Below are 19,436 nucleotides of genomic sequence, written 5' to 3' on the forward strand. Positions count from 1 at the left end.
AAACTCACTTCCGCCATGTCTGTTCCAGTCTCTATGATGCCTGAAATAGGATACCCGTTTGCCCGGCGCTAAGATGACAGATTGGAAGCGTCAAAGTTCAACCTGAAAGGAATAGACCCCTGAAACGGAAGCGGAAAGCGCTGAGTTTGTCCGGTACCACAGTAGTCCACTTGTTCCGCTATATTTTCTTTCCTTTTTCCTCGGTATTGGTTCTCGGCCTCACAATGGCAAACCGGACAGTAAAGGATGCGCATAGCATCCACGGCACTAACCCGCAATACCTGGTGGAGAAGATTATCCGCACTCGCATCTATGAGTCCAAGTATTGGAAGGAAGAATGCTTTGGTCTGACTGGTACGGTTTGGGTAGCTATGAGGGCAACAGCGGGGGGCGGGGAGGACCATGTGGGGGGAGTATGTCGGGAGAGGGAACCTGAAACAGGAGGGGGAGATGGTGAAATAGAGGCCCTGCTATCCATATTTTAGGACAGTGGTGGCGAACCTATGGCAGAGGTGGCACTCAGAGCCCTCTCTGTGGGTGCCATCGCCCCAGCCAGGCCCAGACCATCATTAAAGTGTCGAATTCTCTGCCAAATAATTTTAAGTAAATGAAAGCATTTGGGATTGCTTTCCTTACTTTGTTTGGATCATCTTAAGTTAATGTATGAGTTGTTTTTTCTAAAGTAAAACCTCAGTATTCAGGTTAAATTGTCGTGTTGGCACTTTGCGATAAATAAGTGGGTTTTGGGTCAGTTTGGGCACTCGGTCTCTAAAAGGTTCACCATCACTGTTTTAGGATAGTAACGACAATTAATGCCCCTCTTTCTTTCATTGGTATATTAGCTGAACTGGTTGTGGATAAAGCTATGGAACTGAGGTACACTGGTGGAGTTTATGGTGGAAACATCAAGCCCACGCCATTCTTATGTTTGACTCTGAAGATGTTACAGATACAGCCTGAAAAAGACATCATTGTGGAATTTATAAAGAATGAAGATTTCAAGTAAGGAGCTCTTCAGTCTGAACACGAAGTTTATACTTTGTCCTGTACTTGAAAGTAACTAGTAGCATTTTGTAGGTGTCCAGGTTCACATTACAGACTCTTTATAAATCCTACATTTAGTAATTTATATTGTTTCTCACACTGTATGTTTCTTGACAAATCAGAATTTTATGGATACATTCTTTGTTATTTGCTACTTTGTTTTCATTAATCCATTTGACAATGTTCCCTCACCAATCTCCTGGTGGTATGAATCTACTGAGTATTTTGTATGTGCAGACTGATCTGCAGAACAGCAAATGAAGATTCCAGTAATCATGAACAATGATGTTTCAAACTAATCTAACATGTGAAGGTTTCTATTTTTAGATTACTATACTTGAAAGAATGCCATTCCAAAATATTTTTTGTGCTTGCTAATTTTCAGGTATGTGAGATTGCTGGGTGCATTGTATATGAGACTAACTGGCACTGCCATAGACTGCTACAAATACCTTGAACCCTTGTACAATGATTATCGAAAAATAAAAAACCAAAATAGAAATGGGGGTAAGTGGCCTGATTTTATAATTCATGTCCCTAAAATGAGGTGGTATTTGTCAACCATAAGTCACATGTATAGATAGAATCAATATTCTTATTAATTTTAATAAGCAGCCTGAATAGCCCATTTCAGCCTTAGCTTGCATGCTAAGCAGGGTCAGCCATGGTTAATACTTATGTGAAAGACCACCAAGGAAGACTGGGATTGGCAAACCACCTCTGCTTGTCACTTGGCTGGAATGCCCCATGGATGGGGTCACCATGAGTAGGTTGCAACTTGGTGACATCTTCTAATTTTGATGCCATATATATGGATTTAGTCTTTACCAGGTGTCAAATAAGTTGTTGCTTGCTTCACTGTAACCATATTATTTGAAGATAAACTGCAGTTTTCTTGGAGAATGTGAGGAGAAGCATGGCATCAGGGATTGCTGAAAACTGAAGTATTTCTTATTTTCTAACAATAATTTTTTTTGGAAAATAGAGCTATAAATTATAGGGTGGCTGTTTGCATTCTAAAATAAACTATTTTTTCTTCCAGAGTTTGAATTAATGCACGTGGATGAGTTTATTGATCAATTGCTCCACGATGAACGTGTGTGTGATATCATTTTACCTAGACTACAGGTGTGTAACAATTAATAACGTATTAATGAGAAAAACAAGACTAGAGTATGTGCCAAGTAGTAACAAGATTTGACAAGATCCTTGCTACTTTTGCAAGTGAGGCTACAAATGCATGGGCTGTTGTATCACCCTTCCACCCATTAAGCATTGCCTACACTGAAAAGCTGTTGGTTATTTTTAGAAACGGTATGTCCTAGAAGAAGCTGAACAGCTGGAACCACGCATTAGTGCACTGGAAGAAGATATGGATGATGTGGAGTCTAGTGAAGACGAGGAAGAAGAGGATGAGAAGGTTTAAGTATTTGTGTGGTCTCTCTTCTGGTTTTTTCTGCACACACACACCCTACTCATACTGAGTTTGCTTGATAAAATCCTTAATACTAGATTGTATTTGACTTTCTTTAGAGATGCATTGTACTCAGGTATTTTAACAGAGTGGTTTTGTTTGTAATACTTACAGATGGAAAGGGCTCCCACACCTGATCACAGGAGAAGAGGCTACAGGGATCTAGACAAACCCCGGAGATCTCCAACTCTGCGGTATAGGAGAAGCCGAAGCAGGTCTCCCAGAAGGTACATTTTTGGAAAATCCTTTCAATCAACATAAAGCTCATCCTAAAAAGATGTAAGACTAATACACTTACCTCCATTATCCCCCCCTTCTGTTTCAGACGAAGTCGATCTCCAAAGAGAAGAAGGTAGGAGAACTACTGAACTGTTTTTTAAAATTAAATTCCATATGTCATCACGCAGTCATATGCTGGCTATGCCATCATTTAAGGTGGTCTATCCAGCATCAACCAGAGCCCAGGCCTTTTCTATCATGGCTCCAGCTCTGTGGAATGGGCTCCCTGAAGAGATGCAGAGAGGAGGATTTCCTCCTTGAAGATCTTCAGGAGGTATTGGGAGGCCTGACTGTTTGCTAGGGCTATTGAGGGAGTCTGAATAGGCAGGCATCTTTGAAGGGGGAGGAAGTTTTGGGATTTGTTATTTTATTTTTGCCTTTAATCTGAAAATGTTTGTAGCTATTATTGCAAGCTGCCTTGAACCATGAGGAAAGGCAGATATATTTTATTCAATAATTAAATAAATTAGGTTTAACACTAATAATATCCTGTGTTCGATTAGTCCTTCACCACGGCGGGAAAGGCACCGTAGTAAGAGCCCAAGGCGGCATCGAAGCAGATCCAGGGACAGACGGCACAGATCAAGATCTAAATCTCCAGGTAGTTGAGTTTGTGATTTCTCTGGTATGTGACTCATGAAAACTCATACCCTGCCACAAATTTTGTTAGTCTTTAAGGTGCTACTGGACTCTTGGTCCTTTCTACTGCTACAGACACAGACTGACTAACATGGCTACCCATCTTGATCTATTTGGCATGTCAGTAACTAATAGTTTCAGCTCCAGTTTCTACCTGTTTGTTTTTATCGTATCTCTGTAAAGCACCCTCCTTAATAATTCTGCATTATGTGGACTGGAACTTAGAAGGAACCCTATGCAGATGATTACTCAAAGTAAAGATTTTATGTCTTATTTTTGACAGGACACCATCGTAGCCACAGACATCGCAGTCATTCCAAGTCTCCAGAAAGGTATAGACCATATTTTGCTGCTAAATAATAATGGTTTAGCAATGACTTTGTTCTTAGAAGTTTCTTTTTCCATGGTAACTGTCAAATTCCAAACAGTTTGTGTGTAATTGGGAGAGTTTGTTAAAAATGTCATAACTGACCCATAATCAAAATACTGGTCATGAATGTGCAATTCACATATACCCATTGGAATCAGACAATTGAGAAAATGTTGTTGTACTTTCAGATCTAAAAAAAGCCATAAGAAGAGTCGTCGGGGAAACGAATGACTTGGACAGTGTAGCTGAGCCATCTTTGTTTGTAGATACGCACTCAGAAGATGGGTAGCTACTGCTGCAGTAGCCAACTTTTTGTATTATTTTTTAGTGTCTTAGACATGATAGTATTCTTTCTGTCAGATACAAGAAGGACATTTTCAATGTACAATCTGTTTAAATTCTTTTGAAAGCCAGTAAAAAAACCCAGCATAAGATAAGGAGCTGTGTAAATTCATTACAAGACCCGTTAATAAAGAATTGTTTATTTGGCGTTTTTACAATGTCTGATTGTTATGCAACTACTCATTTTTACAAAGCCCAACAAACCATCAAAATACTACTAAGACTACAGGGATTGGTAAGTGAGAAAGCGGATAATTATTATTGTAAGTTCTGTATGAAAACCATTATGTTATTAATATTCCTTTCTACATATGTCCTGCATATGATTATACTTATACATCTCCCAGAGGTGATGAACTTGCACAATTTTCAGAAAGATGGTATGCAGAGTTGCAATTTAGGGGAAGTTTGCAACTTTAAAAAATGGTCTAATACACTCCTTTATAACACAGGGATTGGTAATCTAAATTGACAGAGCTTCTGGGCATATTTTGCCCACCTTTCTAGAAGGTAGGAGTGTGTGACATTGCATTCAGCATATATGCTTTTCAAAAAAATTTTATAGAAACATGTAATTCATCCTAGGTATTCCAAGCATTCTCTTGTGGATGTCATAGGCTTAAATTCTTTAAAGTAGGAAGTTTCAATACAAACAGAAGGTAACAAACTTTTCATTTGAGTTCTGAACAACTCAGCATTAATAGTAGGTTACCATATGGAACCTATGCAAATTTAGTCATAATCCAGTCATACTGAATTATATTGCAACCCTAGTTTGCAGGCACATTGGATTATATTGCTTTATAATGTTCTCTAACATTTTGGTTATTCTCAATGATAGAAGTTCAGGACTGAGGGAAAGCTGCTGTTATCCAGACTGCATACACTAGGGGTCTCCAACAGGCTGTTTGTGAGCTACTCGCAGCTCACCAGCTGTTATAAAGTAGCATGTGCATCCCTAGAAAAACCAGGAAAAGATTGCAAAAAGATCTGCTCTAGGTTTTTGTTCTTTAAAATGTTATTTCATAGGATTATGAAAGCTTCATTTCTAGTCCATGTCAATGTCTTACTGCTCTTCCTAGTCCATGTTAATTTCTAGGACAGAACAAAATTAGGTAACATGTCCAGGGCAGGGGGGTACCTTAGGATATTTTTCATTATTCAGAAATGGCTCTCTTTAAAAAGTTGGCAATTTTGGACAAACAATCTGTCTTTAATTTGTCAAGTGAAGCATCAAGCATATACACTTATTCATCAATGTAAGGATGAACAGGAGGAATTTCAAGAGGGAGAGATGGGCTGGCCTTCACAAGCCCACGGGCTTCCTCTCTACTTTCACTTCTGGAATCTGACCAAAAAACTTGCAAAGACTTCTGTAAAGTCTGAAAGTTTATGTAGTCTGATACTAACTTAAGTTGGTTCTGAAGTGATATTTAACCTAGTCTGTAATCTTAAAAAGACTAACATTATAGCCAGATGCACCCAAACTAGAAGAACATTCTGGTTGTGATTTCTAATTTTGCAATTTTATTTGTTTCTTTAAAAAAATTTGGCACTACATTGTTCTGTAAAGGTGACAGTCTTTAACACAAAAAAACCCCTTTCTAATTTCTTTTTAGAACAATCGATATAAAGTTTGAACCAAGGTATGAATAAAGCTAATAGAAAATAAACAACTTAATTTTAAAAACTCTCTTTACATTTTATCAAGATAAAATAAAACACAGTTGCCCTTAAAATAGGGTAATAAAATAGATGACATTTGTATCACAGTTGTGATACTGGTAAAAACTATATTTTATATCTATGTACAAATGATACAGTTAAAAATTTTAAATAATCTCTAATCCAATAAGATTTTAATCCAGAACCTGATTTCTTCCCATCCTCTTAATTAAACTTCATTTTTTCTGTTGAATAAAATTCATGTTCAAGTGTGGGTGTCCTTGAGACAGAAGAGAAAAGCGCTGGTTGTTCTGCATCAGTAAGCCAGCTAAAAGAAAATGAATTACAATTACTTTAGCGGACACATTAGTTAAATCTACTGTACTTAATACACAGGTTAAAGACAAGTTGGATACAATGCCCAGTGGGCTTCACAGTGGGAATGGTGACTTGATGGACAGGAGACTGTAACACTCAGATGTATCAGCAGACTGTAGTTTAGCTGTATAAGAATTATCCCTTACTAAATCTGAATCTTGAAAAGTCCACCTTGAGCAGATAGTGGCTTAACAGGCAATCCTGTAAGGCAGATAAATTTGAAACTATTCAGGAAACATCAATGTAAGGAACATTTGCCGAAGTAATTTCATACTACTTATCTCTACAATTAGAGTGATTCTTTTGTTGTCAAAGGTTACAACTTTAACAGTCATAACAAAAAGGAAACTTGTATAGATGAGAAACCAAGGAAAATCCCTTCTTCTGCAGAAACAACAAATTAATTAAATTAACAATGTGAATCCTGTTAATCTTGTTCCAGTGACCCAAAGGAGGCAAGCTGCATTCAGACAATTGATGATTAACTCCCTAATAGTATGCCTGTAAGCATACCAGCTTAGAAATAAGTTTCAGTGGAAAACCAAAAAAACTCCTTTAAGGGAAGAATTTATATATAAATTGTTAGAAGTGGCTGAAATTGAAAAGTTAACTCTTATGTTACAAGGTAAAAATGAAGAAGTATTTGAGAACTTATGGTCAAGAGTCTATAGATGGATTGAGAAAACCTCAAAGTGATGAATTCCTAAATTGCTGTAAAGTGTAATCTTATAAAACTGTAAACACTGGAAGAATCTTGGTACTATGATATGTTGTAAGCGAAATTCCAAGATGTTTTTCTGTTTTGGAAAAATTAAAAATATAATTAAAAAAATAAGTAAGTTTCACTATATTTAAAGATCTATGATTCTTACATCTTATTAAAGGCTGATTTGCAACTACCATCCTAACTCTCACTGATTCCCATGGGGTTATTTCAGGATAAGGGGATTAACAGCTGTAGACAAGTATCAGTGAAAAAAAGAGTTAGCGAAGTGCTTCATATATTTGCTCTAGTACCTTGAGGGTAGAAAGATTTGTTCAGTGGATAGCTGGCATTTCCCTGTTGCATGTAGTTTGGAGACATACTGTAAGGCCACGTCCCTCGAAGTAGAGGAAAATGGGCAGGGGCACTGGGGTCCCAAGGAACAGGAGGAGGAGGAGGGTTCACTTTACCAAACTGTCCTTGGAAGCTCTGATCTAGTATTTATTCAAAAGGGAAAAGGAGGCATCGCTTATCATGAAACATTATATGAAAAAGTGCATCAGTAACTGCCAAACCTTTAAATCAGTAAATATCAAACATATATTTTTAAAAAACTTACTGTTTAACTATGCATAACAACTTTGTCTATCTTGACTTTTTCCCCAATACACTTCAATGGTGTTTCCAGAATAAGAAACATGCACAGTAATCTACTAACTAGAAGAAGGTTTGTGTATTAAAAGCATAATTGTTGTATCAAGTACTGAAAATGTGTGCTTGATTGACTACATTAAAAAATGCAGTTTTCTTGTGAGTGGTGTAAGAACATTCATTTCTGGGTAGCCTGGCACTGAAGAAATCATATAGTACACCAAGCCATAATAAATTTTTAAAAGTCAATCTTACTACTCAAACATTAATGATAATTAATTATAACAGTGAACACTTAATAAAAGAATAATGTAACACATTAGGAGGCTGGCATTAACAGTGATAGAGATAGGAAACAAACACAGGCTCTGGTAATTCTACAAACAAAGGTAACAGAACTCACACTAACCCAGAAACAAATTCCTCTGACTCAGATGTCCTCCTTTTCAGCCTAGATGCAAGGAGTGTGCTTGTGGCTATGCTGTGGTATTCTGCATATGCTTTAATTTGTCCAAGGATTTTTCTTTAATTTGTCCAAGGATTGCTGTAGCACTGAAAACTAGTTTTCAGGCAATGCCATGGCTTAAACTATATCCTCACAGGCTATACTGGTCTTTTATGGAAAATTTTACGTTTGATTATCAGGATTTGAGAGGCTATGCTGAGTGTTCTGCCTGCTCATGAGGAGGTTTGTGGCTATAGTTCCCATGTGTAGCCCTTTTCATTTTACTTAAGAGTTGTTCCTGAACTTCAGGAACCCACAGGAGCACTATTCAACATGGCCTGATGGGCTAAAGCAAGAAAGCAAAATGGGCAGCATTTCATGTGGAGATGCAGACACACTTTCCACTTGAGCACAGGATTCTTTTGATTTGCAGCTGTCGTCTCTACATACCTTGTCTTATCAACTTGTCTGTGGATGCAGTTTTGGAACCTATGTTTCTCAACAGAAAACCCAAACTCCTTTCCCTTTAGGGATAAATCAAGATGGGCAGCCATATTAGTATGTCTGCTGCAGCAGAAAAGAATCCAGTAGCACCTTAAAGACTAACAAAATTTGTGGTAAGGTATGAGCTTTTGTGAGTCACCGCTCACTTCTTCAGATACAGCTAGAATGTGAGTCCATCTATCCTATATCTTGGAATGTGGAGTGGTTTCAGATACCAAATGACATTAGCAGGCAAATGACAATAGAAGGTGTGATTGGATTAGGTGTGATATGCAGAGAAGTAGTAGGCATGGAAAAATCAGCATTGAAAACTCCCTTCAACAAAGAATTAATAGTCTGACATCAAAACCACAACATTCAAAAACCAGTAGGGGAACATTTTAACCTTCCAGGACATTCAGTTGCTGACCTAAAAGTAGCAGTTATTTTACAAAGGAATTTCAAAGGGAGATTAGAAAGAAAGACTGCTGAATTGCAACTGATAACGAAGCTCAACACAATGCATCCACCTGGACTGAACTGAGACCTAGGTTTCCTGTCTCATTACCAGTGCTGATTTCCCCACGCCTACTACCTCTCTGTATCTCACACCTAATCCAATCACACCTTCTATTGTCATTTGCCTGATAATATCATTCGACATCTGAAATCACTCCACTTTCCAAGATATAGGACAAATGGTATCACATTCCAGCTGTACCTGAAGAAGTGAGCAGTGACTCACGAAAGCTCATACCCTATCACAAATTTTGTTAGACTTTAAGGTGCTACTGGACTCTTTCCTTTCCCTTTAAATAACAGCGTTGCCTACAAAACACCTTTCAAAAGCCATTCTACATTTCTGAATCTCTTTTCAGGTAGTTAATGCTTTTTTAAGTTCAAAAATTACTAGGTAGCCCATCTCTTTAAAAGTTTGTCATAAGCACTATAGTAGCAAATAGTTCAGTAAATGTTTAGTAAAGGAATTATCAGTACAAAAAAGAAGAAAAGATAGTTACCTGAATTCCCCACAGTGCCATTGTTCACCAGTGAGTTTAGAGTCACAGGGTTGTGCCAGTGTCCCTCATGAGAATTGCTGGGGATTCCTACAGGCCTGGCAGCAGGCTGTGCAAAGATGATACTGGGATCATTCAAGTTTACGCTGCTTGGATTACTGGGTGGGTTGCTACTGCCAGCCCTCACAGAAAATGGAACACTTGTAGAATGAGCAGGATTACCCGGTGCAGAGTGAATAACAGGCCACGAGGTGTTAGGAAGTTGAATTTGGTGATGATGTTGGTGATGGTGCATTTGAAATAGTCCCAGGTTATGCAAGGCAGAATACTGACCTGGGGGAGATTGGGGAAAGTTAAACAAAGGCAGCTGGACCTGGTGGGATGGCTGTGCCCCTTGTTGGGGCTGCAGAGCATGCTTGGATTGGGAGATTGGTTGTGGCTGAGTCTGGTTAATGGAGGTTGGTGGAGAGGAATTCTGTGTAAACTGCTGAGGCTGTGGAGAGTAAGATGACTGGCGCGAATCAGACTAGAAGGGGAAAAAAAGGATGTAGCTTGGATTAGTTCACTAAAAAGTGTTGTTTAATCTTCTGATACCTAATAAGGCCTCACTCTCTCACCCCTCTACTGTACCATAACAGTAAACTGAATTCTTTAGTTGTTCACACTCAGTAAGATTTCATTAACAGAGAATCTGACATGTTCATTCTATAGAATAAGTCCTACCATTGAAAATGGTCAGCTGGGACATTACTGGAACATAGCATTACATAATCAGAAATACATCTCCTTTCACTCATTAACGGTATCTTAATTCATTCTCCTTTTCAATTACTCCATACGTTTTTCAGATCTCTGGCTTGATCTGGGATTTTTCAGATGTAATCAGTATATAGCAATTTCAACAAAAGCTTGAGAAAAGGTATGTTAAAACCAATGCTATTAAAACATTTGAGCAGCATAGCAGAAAGTTTCACAAGTATTAAGTACTCCAGCTATATTGCCAACTCACACTGGCTTCATAGACAGAATTACTCACTGAAAAATTATTGACTAAATGGAACTTACACATTCTGATGGCTGTCTGGTACGCAAGGGTCTTTCCCCTTGCTGCTGAATTGATCCAGTCACTTGCTGTGAGTTTACAAGACTTCGGACTAATTGAGCAGCTGAATGACAAAATGTAATGAATGTACAGGTTTATATATTTTAGGAAACCAAACAGATTGTGATCCAAAGCAGTAGTCTGCATTGCAAACAAAACCCCCACATGTAATCAAGACTTTATTTGTTGCAGGGCTTGACAAACCCTAGGTGCCAGGGTAGCTACAAATTTCATTGTGGTGCCAAATATTTTCAGCATTCATTTATTGTAAATGTATCTTGGTGATTTTCAGTAGAAGTACAAAGCTTATTTAGGTAAGGGATAGAAGTTAGCTTTTTGTTGTGGTAACAGCCAGAAGCTACTCCATATTTATTTATGTGCTACAACACTTTTGTTATAGCTTTAAAAAGGACAGGAAGCCATGAAGAATTTAGGATCAGGTTATATGGTAGCAATAATTATGACGTAAACTGCCCCAAGCTCCTGGGAAGAACAGCAGGATAAAAATAAAATAAATAAAATTCTGGCAAAGCAAAAGAGTAAAGCAAAGCCCAGAGGGAGGACAAGAGTGCTACTGTACACATCCACGCTGTTGTTTGATAAATGGTAAGTCACAATGTTTTCTACAGACAATTCAGAAACATTAAAATACAAAATTGGGGGGAGGGAGGTGATTCTGTTTTACCTGCAATACCATTGCTTCTTTGTCTTGTTTGTTTGAATTCAGGACAATCCCTTCTAACATGTCCAATATCCCCACAGATAAAACACCTCTTTTCTCTTGTCTCTCTGTCTTCCTCCTTTACTTCTTTTTCATCTTCTCTCTCATTCTCCTTTTTCTTCAACCTAAAAGGGAAAAAGTACTAAATATTACTTTGAAATAGCATTGAAAATGTACAACTGTGATACAGAAAAGGGCAGCAGAAAGAAGACAAGCAGAGAATTTAAACTCAACTAAGATAATATGAACTCTGCTAAACACAATTGATGTCTACAATATTCAGGAGGCACTGCAAACACAACATAAGTTCCAAATCTGGTTTTGCTCTTTTGTCTGAAGCAACTGGAGGTTGAAATGTTGTGAAGGGAGGATCAAAGCTTAAGTGGCAGGGGAAAGTTCCCTGAAATGATGCAACTGACTGCTTATATTTTCTGCACCTTTACCCTTCAAGGCAAAGGACACCCATAGTGTTATTCAGCATACCAAGATTACAAAGCAAGTGCCATGTAATTCAGCTGCAGTGCTTGGCACTGTTTTATGCCACCTGTTATACTCAGGGTAAAAGCTGTGTCAAGGAAGGAACTGAACACATGATTTTCAACCAATGGTTTCAAAATGAACAGGTGAAAGGATGTAGTGCAGTGTTTGAGGCAAACAAAAGGAATATACTCCTCATTTATATTCAGCATAAAATGGTTTTAAATTACAGGTGTGCGCATTCTCCCAACCTCCTCCGTTTCGGGCAGTCTTTCATGTAGTGGCCGATTTTGCCACAGACACGGCAGCATCTGTCATTGGGTGCCAGTTCTCCATCTGTTAATACCTTCGAGTTGAAAAAGTATTCCTAGAGGGAAAAGGTACATTATTACTCTACAAAAGCTTCCTGTCATCACTTTCTGCAAAGAGGAAATGAAAGAAAGCAGAGGCATATCGGAAGAAACAAGGCATGCATTAAGAAGGAAATATGCAACTTATCACCTCCAATCACTTGAATTCTATGATAACTAAAATTTAAAAATCACCTATCAAATGTTTTCATATTTGCATTCATTCAGCACACATCAGTAATAAAAGAAAGTTAACAGTGGTAGAGGGTATGTTTATTTTTGCAAGTAATGCAAAATTATGAAACTATGGCTTGGATCCACTGGGGTGTGTCTTCAAACAGAAGTATTTCTGCACGCAGAGGATGGCTCCCCCCACAGTCCTAAATGCCCCCCCAAATTCTGCTCTTAGGGGATCCCCCAGGAACAAAGAACAAAACTGCAGCTACGTTTTAAATACAGCTAGGGTTTAAAAAACACAGGGGATCCAATTTTAAACTAAATCTAAAATCTTAAGCTAGTTCTCATAGTCTTTAAAGAGGGTTTTCCCCCTACAAGAAAACAAGCAGTTACATACTTCCTGTAACTGCTGAGGCTATTCAATTAGTGTCTCCTTTAATCCAAGCCTAGAAGGGCAAAATTAACATTTGAAATTAAATTAGCATTTGAAATAAAAGCCAACTCTTATTTGATCAGTTCCCAATCAGCAATATCTAATGTTAATCAACCAGAGGGTGATTCACTCATCCTTAGGGTTGCCAGGGCCACTATCCATGCCAGCAGCGGGTGGGAGGAAACTTTCTGGGAGCGGAGCAGAGTGATATGCTGACATCACGCAGCAGTGACATCACCACGTCAGGGACGTCACATGGCAATGTTGCTGTTTGGAGGTGGGGTTTTCCTCAGGCTTAAGCCACAAGAACTGGGGGATCCCCTGCTCAGAACTCTACATCCTCCTCCTTTATTGGTTAGCTCCCAATCAGTGTGATTGGCTCCAGTGGGGGGTGGAGTTTTGACCTAAACTATGTATTTAGGGTTCCTACGAACAGGCCCTAGTTCTGCAAAGTAGCAGGCCCTGCTCCAGTGACAAAGTGTCTGGAAAAAGGGAATAAACAGGCGAGTTTAGCAAATGTCCGAGTTCAGCAGCAGGGTGAGGAAGTCATGGCCAATGTTCCCTCTAAGCTGTGGAGTCCTGTGAGCAAATATTCTACTTTGTGAGCTGCTGGAATTAAAGTTGTGAGCGAGTGATTTGGCTGCTGCATCATTTAGTTTGCTCTGGAGCCATCCTTCCTGAGCAAAGACAAAAATGTTTGAGCCGGAGGCTAAAAAACTGTGAGCTAGCTCACACTAATTCAGCTTAGAGGGAACACTGGTCATGGCACTAGTTTCTCCATGTCCCTAAAAAGGTTAAGCACACTTTCCACAAATAAATCTACATAAATAGAAAACTTACAAAAAAAGGAGTCAAGGAGTCCAAGCCTGAACCCCATGGGTTCCCAGGACTACTGTACACAATAAATCAGCCTTTGATAAAGTATATGAAGTTTTATTAAATACTTAAAGAATAAATTGATTTCTAGGCAACACAAACTCTTAAAGCCATACAGCTGAAAAAACAAAGAAGCTACCTTTTCTAATACTAGTATTACATGGCACAGGTATTAGATGGCACAATCTTAAAGTCCAATAGAGAGGCTTAAGTGTCCTCTATGTAGCTGTTTGTTGCAACGCAAATCTAACATAGTCCAGGCCTCAGTCTGCCAAAATCATGAAGTTAGTATGGTCTCTCTTTGGCTTCTAGCCCAATTATAGTCTCGAGCCATCTGGTGTCAGGTGGTGGTCTAAATTCAATCAAGGTATGTTCTCACTGAAACCCATTACAGCACCGCTCCTGCCTCCCCCCTCCCATCCAGCGGACCACAGATTTCCAAGAAGATCTAATTACCACATTCATGACTCTGGCCTTTGAGATGATAAGAGCCATGTAGGCAGAAAGGCCCAATTACTGATACCTGCAAGCTTGGATAGGCCCATTACTATTCACATTAACCCTTGGGAGGAAACGGGTGCTTTGTCTCACAAAAGGGGATTTAAAAAAAAAGCAATTAAGGAGGTAGAATGCCAGCTAACTTTTGATGGGGCACCGCCAACGCCGAAGGTGAAGACCCTAGGGGTGTTCCTCCATTGACTATGGAGGCCCAGGTCACTGCCACAGCCAGGTCTGCCTTTTTTCATCTCAGGCAGGTTAGGCAGTTGACCCCATACCTCACCCCCCGCAATCTGGCTGCAGTGATCCATGCAACAGTCACTTCCATATTAGATTATTGTAATTCTCTCTACATGGGGCTTCCCTTAACTCTGCTCCAGAAACCACAGCTAGTGCAGAATGCAGCGGCATGGGTGTTGATGTCATTGCCAGTGTGGGCACATATCCGCCCGGTGCTGCATGACCTATACTGGCTGCCTATTGAATTCCGAATCTGTTTCAAGGTGTTGGTGCTCACCTTTAAAGCCCTTATACGGCCAGGGGCCCACATATCTTTGAGACCGCCTCTCCCTACATGAGCTCCATAGAACATTACGTTCTACCAATGAACACATCCTTGTAGTCCCTGGCCCAAGGTATGTCTGACTTGCCTCAACTAGGGCCAGGGCTTTTTCGGCCCTGGCCCCTGCCTGGTGGAATGAGCTACCATATGAGATCAGGACCCTGCGGGACCTATTACAATTCCACAGGGCCTGTAAAATGGAGCTCTTCCGCCAGGTCTTTAGTTGAGGTGGCAGGCATCCAACTGATTAGGCCTTACCCCCAGTGACTGCAGATCCTGGAAACCAGACTGGAACCATATTATTTGCCGTTGAGATGCGTTGTTGTTTAAGGCAGATGTTTTTAATGATGATCTTATGGAGTTTAAATGGAGTATTTTTAATATGTTTTTAATATTGTAAATCTGTATTAATTGCAGATATATATATGCTGTTACCCACCCTGAGCCCACAATGTGGGGAGGGTGGGCTATAAGTTTAATGAAATAAATAAATAAATAAATTCTCAGAAGTGCTGCCTGTTCCACACGCAGGGCCAGCCAGATAGGCCCAGATTCGGAGTCTCAATGCATGGATTGACTATGGTATAAGGAGGAATGGTTTAAGATTGTTAGGCACTGGGATGGTTTTTGGAACAAGCAGGACCTGTACAAAAGAGATGGCCTCCACGTGTCCGGAGAAGGAACCCAGGCTGCTGGTGCTTAAAATCAAAAAGGTGGCAGAGCAGTTTTTAAACTATATCTTGGGGGAAAGACAACAGGAAATGAAATGTTTCTGGTTCAGGATGGCTCATCTCTAAATTGTTACTGTTCTAGATGGAAATGGATTAGGACTGGCCACTGAGAAGGTGACAAACAATATTGACTACCTGACGAGGCCTAGAGGCCACAGTAGGAAGGTTGTGGGCCTAATGTGTCTGGGAAATTATAGATCATAAATGATATACAAATGCTGTAAGTGTCCGAGGTAAAATTCGGGAGCTGGAATATTTAAGTATCAGAGGAGAATGTAGACATTGTGGGCATTTCAGAAACTTGGTGGGATGAGAATAATCAGTGGGATACAGTGATTCCTGGATATAAATTATATTGAAAGGATAGGGAGGGAAGGGCTGGAGGTGGAGTGGCTCCATATGTCAGAGAGAGTATATAGTCCAGTAAAACTGAGAATCTAAGAGAAATAAATTCACTTACAGAAATGCTATGGGTGTGCCGAACAGGTAGCTTGACTCTGTGAGTTTATCACCCACCAGATCAAAGATTAGAGGATTATTTAAAGACAGCAAAAGAATTAAGGAAAGCATCTAGACAAAATAACTGTGTCATAATATGTGATTTTAACTAGCCACACATTGATTAGGTGGGTCAATATGCGTTCAAGCCAGGAGAAAGAGATTAGGTTTCCAGATACTCTCAGACCAATTCTGCACTGACATTTTTGTCACTCGCTTTCCCCTATTGCTTTGGGTCCCGTCCCCCCTTTTCCACATGTGTTTTGCTCTCTCTGGGACTACTAGAGAGAGCAAAACACTTTGGGGTGGGGGAACCCCCCTGAAGCAACAGGGACAAACGAGTGACAAAAATGTCAGTGCGGAATTGGTATCAATGACTGTGCCATGGAGCAGATGGTCACAGAACCTACCAGGGGGAGGTGATCCTGTATCTGGTCCTAAGAAATGCTAAAGACCTGATGAAACATGTGAATGTAATAGCACCAATTGGGAACAGAGACCATAATGTTAATGTTAGCATTATATAAATAGGGAGTTGCCCCAAAAGACCAAAACAACCACAGTTAACTTTAGAAAGGGTAACTTCTCTCAAATGAGGGGGGATTGTGAAGAAGAAACTGAAGGGAAAGGTAAGGAGGGTTAAATCCCTTTGGGAAGTTTGGAGAGTATTTAAACCTACAATCCTGGTGTAGTGGTTAAGTGCACAGACTCTAATCTGGGAGAACTGGGTTTGATTCCCCACTCCTCCACTTGCAGCTGCTGGGAGAACCGGGTTTGATTCCCTTCTCCTCCACTTGCACCTGCTGGATGACCTTGGGCAAGCCATAGTTCTGTCAGAGCTGTTCTTGAAAAGAACAGCTTCTGTCAGAGCTCTCTCAGCCCCATCTACCTCACAGGGTGTCTGTTGCAGGAAGGGGAAGGGGAAGGAGTTTGTAAGCCACTCTGAGACTCCGCGTGAAGGGTGGGGTATAAATCCAATCTCCTCCTCCTCCTCTTCTTCTTCTTCAAATAAAAGGCACAAATAGGTATTTAACAAAGCCTGCATGGTTAACAAAGTAATGGAAGTAGTAAAAGCTAAGAAGGATTCCTTTAAGCAGTGGAAGACTACTCCGAGTGAGGTAAATAAAAGGCAGCACAGTCTGTGGCAAATAAAATGCAAGTCAGTGATCAGACAGGCAACAAAAGGACTATGAGGAACATACTGTGAAAAATGTAACGATCAACAATAAAAATTTCTTCAAATGCATTAGCAGCAGAAAACCAGCCAGGGAGGCACTGGGGCCACTGGATGACCAAGGGGTAAAGGGATTACTGAAGGATGATAGGGAAATGGCAGAGAAGCTGAATGCATTTTTCGCCTCTGTCTTCACTGTGGAAGATGGGAGGTACCTGCCCACTCTAGAACTGCAGATTTCAGGAAGGGTGTCAAAAGACCTTAGTCATATTGAGGTGACAAGAGATGGAGTCCTACAATTGATGGACAAATTAAAAACTGACAAATCACCAGGCCCAGGTGGCATACATCCAAGAGTTCTGAAAGAACTCAAATGTGAACTTGTGGATCTCCTGACAAAAATATGCAATCGCTAAAATTTGCATCCATTCCCAAAGATTGGAAGGTAGCCAACATAACCCCCAACTTTTTAAAAGGTTCCAGAGGAGATCCGTGAAATTACAAGCCAGTCAGTCTAACGTCGAAACTGGGTAACTTGGTGCAATCCGTTATTAAAGATAGAATTACTAGGCACATTGATGATCAAACGTTACTGAGGAAGAATCAGCATGGATTCTGTAAATGGAGATCTTGTCTCACTAACCTTTTAGAGTTCTTTGAGAGGGTGTACAAACATGTGGACAAGGGTGACTCAATAGATGTTGTTACCTAGACTTTCAGAAAGCTTTTGATAAAGTTCCTCACCAAAGGCCCCTAAGTAAACTCAGCAGTCATGGGATAAGGGGACAAGTCCTCTTGTGGATTAAAAACTGGTTAATTAACAGGAAACAGAGAATGAGTATAAATGTGAGTATAAATGCGCAGTTTTCACAGTGGAAGGTAGTAAGCAGTGGGGTACCGCAGGGCTCTGTACTAGGTCCAGTGCTTTTTAACTTACTTGTTAATGATTTGGAGTTGGGAATAAGCAGTGAAGTGGCTACGTTTGTGGGTGACACTAAGTTATTCAGGGCAGTGAAAACCAGGGAGGACTGTGAGGAGCTCCAGAGGGATCTGTCGAGGCTGGGTGGATGGGCATCAGTGTGGCAAATGAGATTCAATATGGGCAAGTGCAAAGTAATGCACATTGGAGCCAAAAATCTTAACTATCAATATACATTGATGGGGTATGAACTGGCCGTAACTTACCAGGAGAAAGATCTTGGGAGTCGTGGTAGATCACTCCCTGAAAATGTCAACTCAGTGTGCGACTGCAACAAAAATGCTATGCTAGGGATTATTAGGAAGGGGACTGAAAACGACTGTTGGTACTCACCGTGAGAGGTCCTTCTCCTCTGAGGACTGGAGGACATCTGATTGTGGGTGATTCCCACCCTCCTTTCAGGGAGGCAGGACTTCCAAGAACTTCCTGTTTCCTGTGTGGGAGTCACCCTCATCCTCAGTTCAGGTACTCCGAAAAGCAGTGACACTTGAAACATAATTAAATCTCATAACATGTTTAAACTCATATAGTAAGGAACAGAGCTATCACTACACAGTCAGGAAATCCTTGGTATATCTCTTTCTCTAAGGCATTACATACATAGGTTGCATACATATATACATAGGTTATATACATAGGTGAGAGATCTAGGTTAGTATGACAGTCGAGCCTGAGTTCCCGTACTTACGCATGCTGACGACCTGGGAGGGCCGAGATGTCCTCCAGTCCTCAGAGGAGAAGGACTCTCACGGTGAGTACCAACGGTCGTTCTCCCTCTGAGCTGGAGGACATCTGATTGTGGGACCTTCCCGAGCAGTGTCCCTAAGAACGGGTTGGGTGGTCGTCCGGATGCGGAAGTATTGACTGCAGGACCCTTCTGCCGAAGGCCGCATCCGCTGAGTCGTATGTGTTGATCTTGTAGTGTTTAATGAACGTGGATAGCGACGTCCAGGTCGCCGCCCTGCAGATCTCTTCGACTGACGCTCTGTTGCATAGAGCTGCGTTCGTGGCTGCGCTACGGAGAGAGTGGGCCGTGATGCCTGAGGGCACTTGCTGGCCGCTATGTCTGTATGCTTCAGCGCTACAGGACTTCAGTGTTGCACGCAAGGCTGATTTGGACATCTTGTGCCCTCTATTGGGAGTCGAGACGTTGATGAAGAGGGCTTCCGTTTTCCGGAATGGCTCAGTTTGTCGGATGTATCGCTTGAGCGCCCTTCGGACATCCAGTGTGTGCCAGATCTTCTCCGTGGGGTGGATCGGATTAGGGCAGAAGGACGGTAGGTATATCTCCTGGGAGTTGTGGAAGGTAGAGTTCACCTTGGTACTAAAGGTGGGGTCGGTCCTAAGTACCACCTTTTCTTTGTGAAAA

The 19,436-nt window shown here is 40.6% G+C and overlaps 2 protein-coding genes across 2 annotated transcripts in view; one reads left to right on the forward strand and one right to left on the reverse strand.

The window, feature by feature from the left end:
• Positions 1 to 50: 50 nt before the first annotated feature.
• PRPF38A (pre-mRNA processing factor 38A) lies at positions 51 to 4,299 on the forward strand. The gene is made up of 10 exons (XM_015411967.1): positions 51 to 354; positions 843 to 1,002; positions 1,430 to 1,551; positions 2,087 to 2,172; positions 2,354 to 2,464; positions 2,633 to 2,745; positions 2,844 to 2,870; positions 3,301 to 3,398; positions 3,720 to 3,768; positions 3,995 to 4,299. The coding sequence occupies exons 1-10, from the start codon at positions 225 to 227 to the stop codon at positions 4,035 to 4,037; spliced, it is 939 nt and encodes a 312-aa protein (XP_015267453.1). The 5' UTR covers positions 51 to 224; the 3' UTR covers positions 4,038 to 4,299.
• A 1,667-nt stretch (positions 4,300 to 5,966) lies between these two features.
• Positions 5,967 to 19,436, reverse strand: part of ZCCHC11 (zinc finger, CCHC domain containing 11) — a 63,750-nt gene continuing 50,280 nt past the window's right edge. Inside the window, exons 24-29 of the mRNA XM_015411981.1 lie at positions 12,041 to 12,156; positions 11,277 to 11,437; positions 10,555 to 10,655; positions 9,493 to 10,015; positions 7,209 to 7,388; positions 5,967 to 6,141 (exon numbers count right to left, since the gene is read on the reverse strand). Coding sequence (XP_015267467.1) covers positions 6,050 to 6,141; positions 7,209 to 7,388; positions 9,493 to 10,015; positions 10,555 to 10,655; positions 11,277 to 11,437; positions 12,041 to 12,156 — 1,173 coding nt within the window. The 3' untranslated portion in view covers positions 5,967 to 6,049. The remainder of the gene's footprint in view (positions 6,142 to 7,208; positions 7,389 to 9,492; positions 10,016 to 10,554; positions 10,656 to 11,276; positions 11,438 to 12,040; positions 12,157 to 19,436) is intronic.

This window comes from Gekko japonicus, unplaced genomic scaffold (genome assembly GCF_001447785.1).
Source record: "Gekko japonicus isolate JY-2015 unplaced genomic scaffold, Gekko_japonicus_V1.1 scaffold664, whole genome shotgun sequence".
In the NCBI taxonomy this organism is placed as follows: Eukaryota; Metazoa; Chordata; class Lepidosauria; order Squamata; family Gekkonidae; genus Gekko; species Gekko japonicus.